The sequence below is a fragment of the Nicotiana sylvestris genome, chromosome 2, assembly GCF_000393655.2.
Source record: "Nicotiana sylvestris chromosome 2, ASM39365v2, whole genome shotgun sequence".
NCBI classification, from domain to species: domain Eukaryota; kingdom Viridiplantae; phylum Streptophyta; class Magnoliopsida; order Solanales; family Solanaceae; genus Nicotiana; species Nicotiana sylvestris.
Window position 1 is genome coordinate 86697474 of NC_091058.1, and position 11962 is coordinate 86709435.

The 11962-nt window shown below is 42.3% G+C and overlaps 1 protein-coding gene across 1 annotated transcript; it reads left to right on the forward strand.

The window, feature by feature from the left end:
- Positions 1–8633: 8633 nt before the first annotated feature.
- LOC138885192 (uncharacterized) lies at positions 8634–9188 on the forward strand. The gene has a single exon (XM_070166102.1). It carries the CDS (start codon positions 8634–8636, stop codon positions 9186–9188), a length of 555 nt encoding a protein of 184 aa, XP_070022203.1.
- The last annotated feature ends 2774 nt before the right edge of the window (positions 9189–11962 follow it).

Below are 11962 nucleotides of genomic sequence, written 5' to 3' on the forward strand. Positions count from 1 at the left end.
TAACTCGTTTTCCTTAATCTTTAACATCTTTTCACATGATTTCAACTAAAAATCAATGGTTTTCATGGGGGAAATTGGGTGTTTTGGGTAGAATTTAGGTTTTTTAAATTTTAGGGATTTAGACCTCGATTTAAGGTCCGATTTCAAACAAATTATATAGTTGGATTCGTGGGTGAATAGGTAATCGGGTTTTGATTCGAACGTCGGGTTTTGACCATGTGGGCTCGGGGTCAATTTTTGACTTTTTGGGGAAATCATTGGAAAACTTATTTTCATGTATTAGAATTGATTCATTTAGCATTTATTGATATAATTAAGTAAATTGTGGCTAGATACAAGCGAATTGGTGGTGGAAACAAGAGGTAAAGCAGTAGTTGAGGCTTGAATTGTGTTTGTGGAATCGAGGTAAGTGTTTGGTCTAACCTTAGCTTGAGGGATTAGGAGTTGTGTCTTATTTTCTATGTGTTAATTGTGGAGTATGACGTATAGGCATGGTGGCAGTATCTATATGTCGGTGTCAAGCATGCCCGTGAGTCTCGTATTGTACTTGTTGTGACTCCGTTGTGATTTATTCATGCTTAATATGTTGATTATCATTGTTGGTTCCCTTGCCGGGATGTTATTGTTTATGGTATTGTCTTCCCTGCAGGAATGTTATTGTTATGACATTGTCTCCCTTGCCAGGATGTTATTGTTTACGATATTGTCTCCCTTGCCGGAACGTTGTTGTTATACTCTTGTTCCTTTGCCGGGATTATTTTATGATTGATGTTGATTTGTAAATGGGAGTGTGTGGCACACCGCCATGGTCATATTTTAAATGGGATCGGGTTGCACGCCCGTAACAAGATATATGAAATAAGAGCGGGTGGAACACCACCATTGTGATATTTGAAATAGGATCGGGTTGCATGCCTGCAACAAGATATATGATATGGGATCGGGTGGCACGCCGCCACGATGATATATGAAATGGGATCGGGTTGCATGCCTGCAACAAGAGATAATAAATGGGATCGGGTTGCACGCCTGCAACAAGATATATGAAATGGGATTGGGTGGCACCCCGTCACGTAATATTTGAAATGGGATTGGGTTGCACGCCTGTAACAAGGAAGGAATGAAAGTGAATACTGTGTTTGTTTTCCTTATCCTTGTTAGCAATTGAATTTTGGGTTCTTTACATTCCTCTTTTGGTATTCTGTTGTTATTTGATGCTCCCCGCAACATGCTTTCCCCCTCCCATCTTTAACTGTAAATATCTGCTTTTATTTTTCTGTTGCATAGTATTTAACTGCACAGGTTTATTTGGTAGTTTGGTCCTAGCCTCGTTACTACTTCGTCGAGGTTAGGCTAGGCACTTACTAGCACATGGGGTCAGTTGTGCTGATACTACACTCTGCACTGTGTGCAGATCCCGATGCAGCAGCTTTGAGACCGCAGTGAGGGTGCTATCTTCAGTCCATTCAGGCGACCCGAGGTAGTCCTGCAGGCGTCCGCGGGCCTTGTCGTCTCCTTCTATCTTTCTATACTGTTTCTTCTATGTATTTCAGAAACAACTTGTATTTCTCTTTCAGACCCTTATTTGTAGTACTCTTAGATAGTCTATGAAATTGTGACACCAAATTCTGGGTAGAGTTGTACTTAGACTTCCGCAGTTTGTATTAATCTAAATTACCAAATTTCGTATTTCGTACTGTTTTTGTTATTGTTATTTCCGCTATTTTTGTTATGTTGTTTGGGATTTCTAAGGGATTAAAAATTGAAAATGGCGAAATAATTGGACTAATTAGCTTGCCTAGCTTTCACTAGTAGGCACCCTCACGACTCTTGAGGGTGGAAAATCCGGGTCGTGACAAGTTGGTATCAAAGCTCTAGGTTACTTAGGTTTCACAATTCATGGACAAGGTTAGTAGAGTCTGAGGGATCGGTACAGAGACGTCTGTATTTATACCCTAGAGGCTATAGAGTTAGGAAAAACTTCACATCTATTCTTTCCTGTCATGCGGTTTGGTTTCTCAATACTAATTGAATTTCTACTCTATTCTTTTGCAGATGGCGAGAACACGTGCTTCCTCATCTAATGATCAGCTGCCCGAGCCCCCAGTAGCAGCTCCCATGAGAGGCAGAGTCCGAGACCATGCTAGAAGCCGAGCTCAGCCCAGGGCAGCAGCACCAGCGGTGGAGCCTCTGGTTGAGTTTGATGATGAGGTTCTGGCCCAGGCAGTTTCGCTGTGCCCAGCTCAGGTCCCAGAGGGGTTCATTGCTACCCCAGTACTCCAGGATGCTCTGGTCCGTCTAGTGGGCCTTATGGATAGTGTCACCCGGGTAGGCTTACTTCCAGTAGCACCAGCCGTCTCTCAGGCCGGGGGAGGAGCACAGACTCCCGCTACTTGCACTCTAGAGCAAATGGCTCCCCGGTTTCAAACTCCAGCTGCTCAACCAGTTAGAGCAGTTCAGCAGGGTGTGGTTGTTCAGACCGGTGATGGAGCAGCTTTGTCTGCTGATGCCTTATGGAGATTGGACAGGTTCACCAAGCTCTTCACTACTACCTTCATCGGTGCATATTCTGAGGATCCCCAGGATTATTTAGAAAGCTGTCATGAGGTTCTCAGGAACATAGGGATAGTGGAGACCAATGGGGTCGACTTTGCTGCTTTCCACTTATCTGGATCCGCCAAGACTTGGTGGAGAGATTATTGTTTGGCTAGACCTGTTGGGTCACCACCTTTGACTTGGGATCAGTTTTCTCAGCTATTTCTGGAGAAGTTTCTTCCTGTCACTTAGAGGGAGAACTATCAGAGGCAATTTGAGTATTTCCAGTAGGGTTCTATGACTGTTACTCAGTACGAGACCAGATTTATTGATTTGTCTCGTCATGCTCTTCTTATACTTCCCACAGAGAGAGAGAGAGATAGAGAGAGAAAGTGAGGAGATTCATTGAGGGACTCGTTCAGCCTATTCGATTGCAGATAGCTATGGAGACGGGGAACGAGATTTCTTTTCAGGATGTGGCCAATGTGGCCAAGAGAGTTAAGATGGTTCTATCACAGGGGAGTTGTCAGGGGTCTGACAAAAGACCTCGTCATTCTGGTAGGCTCAGTTGTGTCTCATTTGGAGGCAGGGATTATTTTGGTAGAGGTCATCCTCCTAGGCCTTTGTAGTCAACACTTCAGGCTTCTCACGATGCTCAGGTGGCTGTGGTTCTCACATACAATATTCTGATCAGCAGTCCTATAGTGCATCGCCAACTCCTATCAGTGCACCTCCACTTTAGAGTTTTCAGGGTCGTCAGTTCTAGTAGTCGAGGGCTTGTTTTACTTGTGGTGACACGAGGCATATTGCTAGATTTTTCCCTCAAGCACTGAGTAGTTCTCAACACCAGGGTTCCCGTGCCATGGTTCAGGAACCGAGTGTTCCATCGCCCGCTCAGCCAGCTAGAGGTAGAGGTAGGGGTGCTAGAGGTGGAGGTAGAGGTATTAAAGGTGAAGCTCATGTCGCTAGAGGTGGAGGCCAGCTAGCAGGAGGCCGTCCCAGAGATGTAGTTCAGAATGGTGGGGCCTAGCCCCGATGTTATGCTCTTCCAGCTAGGCCTGAGGCTACAGCTTCCGATGCAGTTATCACAGGTACTGTTCTGGTTTGTAGTAGAGATGATTCGGTTCTATTTGATTGAGGGTTTACATACTCCTATGTGTCATCTTATATTGCACCGTATCTGGTCATGCCTAGTGATTCTTTGAGTGCTTCTGTATATGTGTCTACACCAGTGGGTGATTCTATTGTGGTAGACCGAGTCCATCGTTCATGTATAGTTTTGAATGGGGGTCTTGAGACTCGAGTAGACTTGTTACTTTTGGACATGGTTGATTTTGATGTCATATTGGAGATGGACTGGTTATCACCTTACCATGCTATCTTGGACTGTCATGCCAAGACTGTTGTTACGCCCTGCAATATTACGTTCTATAGTATTATATTATGACAATGTTATGCTCTGCAGTAATATGTTATGATAGTGTTACCTTCTGCAGCAATATATTGCGATTGATGTTATGTCCTGTAGTATTAAGTTACGATAGTGTTGTACCCGACAGTATTACATTACGGTGATATTACGCATCACAGTAATAAGTAACGACATTGTTGCAACATGTAGTATTATATTACGGTGATGTTACGCTTCGCAGTAATAAGTTACGACGATGTTGCATCCTGCAGTATTTTACGTAGAATTTGTCGTAAGGTAATTGACATCAATCCAAGGAAAAGATTATTTGGGGATTATAAGGATTATGCTATTTCACAAGTGATAAGTAAATTCATGAAGGTGAAAGGGGGAGCAAGTCTAAGAAAATGAATTTTTGTCAAAGTTTGGCATTTTGGGATAAAATATGGCCCAAGCTAAAATACCCGATATTTATGGACTAGTGCCATACAAGGTACTACATGGCCATGATAGTAAGGTGTACAAGGTATGTTAAAAGAGAGTAGTATTTAATTAAGTTGAGATAATTATTTTAAATTATACGGGTAATTGATTAATTACCGGATAACAGGACATTACCCAGTTAACTAATAAATGGATACTTTTTTGGATAATTAAGCATGATGTGGCAACCACATAAAGCCCACATGATTACTATTCACTTATATACCATGTGGCATGTGTAGAGGAGTTGGTGGCTTACAAGGATAATTATGTAAACCAAGAGAAAAATGCTTAAATTTGTCACAAAAGCTTACGGATAAAATCTTGGCACTCAAATATTTTAAAAATCAGAAGTGAAAGGGGCGTTAACCATTAATTGTTTAACAAAGGCAATGTACTGGAAGTCCTTTCAATTACCATGGTCATGGGAACTTTTGGCCAACTACATGGTGTATTTGGGTGGAAATTACCTACCTAGGCAGTGTAACCTTGCAAAGATCGCTCAAGTTGTAAAGATGGTCCAACGTGATATGCTAATTCAAAGACATCCCGATACAATCTTTCTCAAGAATATCATACGGATTTTTCCTACTCCAGGTATGTTAAGACTATCCCTTATTTCTTTTGGCATGATCCATACGATACGAATGAAACGTGCAAATGCACAAATTCCATGAACGACTCTATTCATAGAAGTATTAGAGATATCTATGTTCTTGAATTTCCGTGTATCATAATATTTTATCATATGTTCATGGGTCTCAGAAAAATACGAAAGTTAAAAAGAGTTTACTTTATGATATTACTCAAAGGCAAAATGGTCTTATGAAGCTCCGAAGGATTTTATTAATGTACTTTTCATGCATTGCATTTATGTGAATTGAACCATGACCAGATGGCGTTATATACGCGTATATATGTATGTATATATATGTATATGGGTTATGGGAAAGGTTATGGTGTTATATACACACCGCCACCTGATTAGCTGATATATGTTGATGATGTTGCCCACAGTGGCTGAAATATGATTTAAACAACGTTATATACGCGTATATTTGTATGTATATATATGTATATGGGATATGAGAAAGATTATGGTGTTATATACGCAGCACCACCTGATCAGCTGGCATACGATGATGATTTTGCCCAAAATGGCCGATATGATATGATGGGATGCCCTCAGAGGCTGATGATGTTATGAAACATGTACCTGTGTAAAACATGGCATTCATACGCATATGCATGCCACTAAAAGTAAGTTATGATTTACAAAGTTATTCAGACTTATAGGTTGAGTCATGTACTCTATATTTCTTCCATGTCTCTTATGTATCTATTTATGTGCCTTACATACTCGGTACATTATTCGTACTGATGTCCCTTTTGCTTGGGGACGCTGCGTTTCATGCCCGCAGGTCCCGATAGACAGGTCGAGAGCCCTCCAAGTAGGCTATTAGCTCAGTGGAAGATGTTGGTGTGCTCCGTTTGCTTCGGAGTTGCTTGTTTGGTTAGTATGATTTAGACGTGTATTGTTTAGTATGGCGGGACTCTGTCTCGACCTTTATGATATTTATGTATTCATAGAGGCTTGTAGACATATGTCGTGTACGTGAAAGATTGTACGGTCTTGTCGGCCTATCTTTTGAGTTTATAAATGATTATGTTGGCCTATTAGGCCCGTTTGTCACGTGCATATGATGATGTAATAAGAAAGATATGTTACGTTGGTACTCGGTTAAGTAAGGTACTGGGTGCCCGTCGGGGCCCACCAGTTTGGGTCATGACAACTGTGACCTTAGCCTTGCCGAGGTTGCCTCATTTAGAGTGGAGAGGAACTCCTGGTCATTCTACCCATAGTGTTATCTCATATATGAAGGCTCGGCGAATGGTCGAGAAGGGGTGTTTGTCCTATTTGGCATATGTTCATGATTCTAGTGCTGAGGTTCCTTCTATGGATTTGGTGCCTGTTGTTCATGAGTTTCCTAAGGTATTTCCTTCAGACATGCCGGGTATGCTACCCGACAGGGATATTGACTTCTGCATTGATTTGGCTCCGGGCACCCAACCTATTTCTATCCCACTGTATCGCATGGCCCCACCTGAGTTGAAAGAATTGAAGGAGCAGTTGCAAGACTTGCTTGATAAAGGGCTTCATTAGGCCTAGTGTCTCGCCTTGGGGTAAGCCGGTGTTGTTTGTTTAGAAGAAGGATGGATCGATGAGGATGTGTATAGATTACCGGCAGTTGAACAAGGTTACAATCAAGAATAAGTATCCACTGCCGAAGATTGATGATTTGTTTGATCAGCTTCAGGGTGACAAGGTATTTTTGAAGATTGGCTTGAGATTTGGCTACCATCAGTTGAGGATTAGGGCATCCAATGTCCCTAAGACAACTTTCCGCACTCGGTACGTGCATTATGAGTTTTTGGTAATGTCATTCGGGTTTACAAATACCCCAACAACTTTTATGGATTTGATAAATCGAGTGTTCAGGCCTTACTTGGATTCATTCATGATAGTCTTCATTGATGATATTTTGATCTACTCCCGCAGCCGGGAAGAGCACGAGCAGCATTTGAGAGTGGTTCTTCAAACTTTGAGGGATAGACAGTTGTATGCTAAGTTTTCTAAGTGTGAGTTCTAGTTGAGTTCAGTTGCATTCTTGGGCCACGTTGTTTCAGCAGAGGGTATTCAGGTGGATCCGAAGAAGATAGATGCAGTCAAGAACTGGCCTAGACCCCGCGTCAACTACAGAGATCCGGAGTTTCTTGGGTTTGGCAGGCTATTATCATCGGTTTGTGGAGGGGTTTTCATCTATTGCAGCCCTGATGACCAGGTTGACCCAGAAGGGTGCCCATTTCAGGTGGTTGGACGAGTGTGAGACGAGCTTTTAGAAGCTCAAGACAACTTTGACTACGACGCCGGTGTTGGTTTTGCCGACAGGTTTAGGGCCATATACAATTTATTGTGATGCATCTCGTATTGGACTTGGTGCAGTGTTGATGCAGGATGGCAAGGTCATTGCTTATGCTTCGTGGAAGTTAAAGATTCATGAGAAGAATTATCCAGTCCATGATTTGGAGTTAGCAGCCATTGTTCAAGCGTTGAAGATTTGGAGGCATTATCTATATGGGGTGTCATGTGAGGTGTTCACGGATTACAAGAGTCTACAGTACTTGTTCAAGCAAAATAAGCTAAATTTGAGGCAGAGAAGGTGGTTGGAACTATTGAAATACTATGATATCACCATCTTATATCACCTGGGAAAGGCCAATGTAGTGGCCGATGCTTTGAGTAGGAAGTAGGCCAATATGGGCAGTCTTGCATATATTCCGGTCGGTGAGAGACCGCTTGCCTAGGATGTTCAGGCTTTGGCTAATCAGTTCGTGTGGTTGGATGTTTCTGAGCCCAGCCATGTGTCAGCTTGTACAGTCGCTCGTTCTTCATTATTTAAGCGTATCTGAGATTGGCAGTATGATGATCCTCATTTGTGTGTCCTTAGGGACACGGTGCAGCACGGAGGTACCAAGTAGGTTACATTAGGAGATGATGGGGTTTTGAGGTTGCAGGGTCGAGTTTGTGTGCCTAATGCGGATGGACTGTGAGAGTTGATTTTAGAGGAGGCCCATAGTTCCCGGTACTCTATTCATTCGGGTGTCGCTGTGATGTATCAAGATTTACGACAACATTATTGGTGGAGGAGGATGAAGAAGGATATTGTTGCATATGTGGCACGGTGTTTGAATTGTCAGCAGGTAAAGTACGAGCATCACAGACCTGGTGGTTTGTTTCAGAAGATCGAGATTCCTGAGTGGAAGTTGGAGCGGGAGCATATCACTATGGACTTTGTTGTTGGACTCCCACAGACTCAGAGGAAGTTTAATACTGTGTGGGTTATTGTTGATAGGCTAACCAAGTCAGCACATTTCATTCCTGTGGCAGTCTCCTATTCTTCCGAGAGGTTAGCTGAGATCTATATTCGGGAGATTTTTCGTCTTCATGGTGTGTGCCCGTGTCTATCATTTCAGACCGAGGTACGCAGTTTACCTCACATTTCTGGAGAGTAGCTCAGCGTGAGTTGGGCACACGGGTTGAGTTAAGCACAACATTTCATCCTTAGACGGACGTGTAGTCCGAGTTCACTATTCAGATTCTGGAGGATATGCTCCGAACTTGTGTCATTGACTTTGGAGGCTCATGGATCAGTTCTTGCCTTTAGCAGAGTTTGCCTACAACAACAGTTACCGGACGAGTATCCAGATGGCTCCTTATGAGGTTTTATATGGTAGGGGGTGTCGGCCGCCGATTGGATGGTTTGAGTTGGGAGAGGCTCGCATGTTGGGTACAGATCTAGTACAGGATGCCTTGGACAAGGTCAAGATCATTCAGGATAGGCTTCGTACAGCTCAGTCCAGACAAACGAGTTATACCGACTGTGAGGTTCATGATAAGGCATTCATGTTCAGTGAGCGGGTGTTGCTTTGGGTGTCGCCTATGAAGGGCGTGATAAGATTCGGGAAGAGGGGCAAGCTTAGCCCTAGATTCACTAGCCCGTTTGAGTTTCTTGATCGAGTGAGAAAGGTTGCTTACAGACTTGCGTTGCCGCCGAACTTATCAGATGTGTATCTAGTGTTTCGTGTATCCATGCTTTGGAAGTATCACGGTGATCCATCCCACGTGTTAGACTTCAGCAATGTCCAGTTGGACAAGGACTTGTCCTATGAGAAAGAGCCGGTATCTATTCTAGACTAGCAGGTTCATCAGTTGAGATAGAAAAGTTTTCCTTCTGTTCGTGTTTAGTGGAGAGGTCAGCCTGTTCGGTCAACATTTTGGGTAAACTAACCCGGACCCGTGATTCGATAGTCCCAGAGGGTCTGTAGGAAAATATGGAACTTGGGCGTATGCCCGGAATTGAATTCCGAGGTCCCAAGCCCGAGAAATGAATTTTTAAAGAAAATTGTTTTCTGTAATATATAAGAGTTTTTGGAAATGAAAGATGTTTGCAATTGATGGTATCAGACCCGTATTTTGGTTCCGGAGCCCGGTAAAAGTTTGAAAGAATAATCAGGTTGAATCTGTAAAATTTGGTAAAGATCAAAATTGGTTTGGTAAAAAATGGACTTAAAGTAGAGAAATTGGAAATATTGGTGTTCTTGAATGATTTCATGAATTTGTGGTTTAATTCATAGCTGATGATGTTATTTTGATGATTTGATTGTAGGAGCAAGTCCGTATGATGTTTTTAGGTTAGTGTGCATGTTTGGTTTGGAGTCCCGAGGGCTCGGGTTAGTTTTGGATAGGCCACAGAATGGAATTGAACTTAGGAAGTTGCAGGTTTTTAGCTGGTATGTGTTGCAGGCCCTGATCTCGCAATTGCAAGGTCAGGTATCGCAATTATGAGCCTATCAGGCTTGGGAATTGCGAGAGTCACTTCGCAATTGCGAAGTATGCCCTGGCTAGCCTTTGTCACAATTGCGAGCAATTCTTCGCAAATGCGAATAACCCATAAATCCCTAGCTGTCGCAAATGCGACATTCCTTTTCGCAAATGCGAGTTCACAATTGCGAACATCTGATCGAAAATGCGATGATAGCAGGTCTTGAAGGGGTTCGCAATTGCGACATCTGCAACCTGCTAAAGCATAACTTAGCCAAAAATTTCTCATTTTTCCAACCTTTTCAAAACCTAAACACCTTTGGGCGATTTTTCAAAGACAACTACTCTTCCAAATCGATTGTAAGTCAATTCTAACTCATTTTACTTAATCTTTAACATCTTTTCACATGATTTCAACTAAAAATCAAGAGGTTTCACGGGAGGAAATTGGGTGTTTTGGGTAGAACTTAGGTTTTTCAAATTTTAGGATTTGGACCTCGATTTGAGGTCCGATTTCAAAATAAATTATATATTTGGGTTCGTGGGTGAATGGGTAATCGGGTTTTGGTTTGAACCTCAGGTTTTGACCATGTGGGCCCGGGGTCAATTTTTGACTTTTTGGGGAAATAATTGGAAAACTTATTTTCATGCATTAGAATTGATTCATTTAGCATTTATTGATATAGTTAAGTAAATTGTGGCTAGATACAAGCGAATTGGTGGTGGAAACAAGAGGTAAAGTGGTAGTTGAGGCTTGAATTGTGTTCGTGGTATCAAGGTAAGTGTTTGGTCTAACCTTAGCTTGAGGGATTAGGAGTTGTGTCTTATTTTCTATGTGTTAATTGTGGAGTATGACGTATAGGCATGGTGACAAGTATCTATACGTCGGTGTCAAGCATGCCCGTGAGTCTCGTATTGTACTTGTTGTGACTCCGTTGTGATTTGTTCATGCTTAATATGTTGATTATCATTGTTGGTTCCCTTGCCAGGATGTTATTGTTTATGGTATTGTCTCCCTTGCCGGGACGTTGTTGTTATACTCTTGTTCCCTTGCCGGGATTCTTTTATGATTGATGTTGATTTATAAATAGGAGAGGGTGGTATGCCGCCACGGTGATATTTGAAATGGAATCGGGTTGCACGACTGCAACAAGATATATGAAATGGGAGCGGGTGGCACGCCGCCACAGTGATATTTGAAATGGGCTCGGGTTGCACACCTGCAACAAGATATATGAAATGGGATCGGGTGACACACCGCCACGGTGATATATGAAATGGGATCGGGTTGCATACTTGCAACAAGATATATGAAATGGGATTTGGTGGCACGCCGCCACGTAATATTTGAAATGGGATCAGGTTGCACACCTGCAACAAGGAAGTATTGAAAAAGAATACTGTGTTTGTTTTTCTTATCCTTGTTAGCAATTGAATTTTAGGTTCTTTACATTCCTCTTTTGGTATTCTATTGTTATCTGATACTCCCCGCATCATGCTTTGCCCTTCCGATCTTTAACTGTAAATATTTACTTTTATTTTTCTACTGTATATGATTTAACTACATAGGTTTATTTGGTAGTCTGGTCCTAGCCTTATCACTACTTCGCCGAGGTTAGGCTAGGCACTTACCAGAACATGGAGTTGGTTGTGCTGATACCACACTCTGCACTGTGTGCAGATCCCGGTGCAACAGCTTTTGGACCGCAGTGAAGGTACTGTCTTCAGTCCATTCAGGCGACCCGAGGTAATCCTGCAGGAGTCCATGGGCCTTGGTGTCTCCTTCTATCTTTCTATACTATTTCTTCTATGTATTTCTGAAACAACTTGTATTTATCTTTCGGTCCCTTATTTGTAGTACTCTTAGACAGTCTGTGAAATTGTGATACCAAATTCTGGGTAGAGTTGTACTTAGACTTCTGTTGTTTGTATTTATCTAAATTATCAAATTCCGTCTTCCGCACTATTTTTGTTATCATTATTTCCGCTGTATTTGTTATGTTGTTTGAGATTGCTAAGGGATTAAAAAATGTTAATGGTGAAATAATTGGACTAATTGGCTTGCCTAGCTTTCACTAGTAGGCGCCCTCATGACTTTCGAGGGTGAGAAATCTGGGTCATGACATCATATCTCAGTCTCAGTTATTATT

Bases quoted from the DNA above. Each gene is read 5' to 3' on its own strand.
- LOC138885192 (XM_070166102.1), top strand. From the start codon at position 8,634: ATGGATCAGTTCTTGCCTTTAGCAGAGTTTGCCTACAACAACAGTTAC.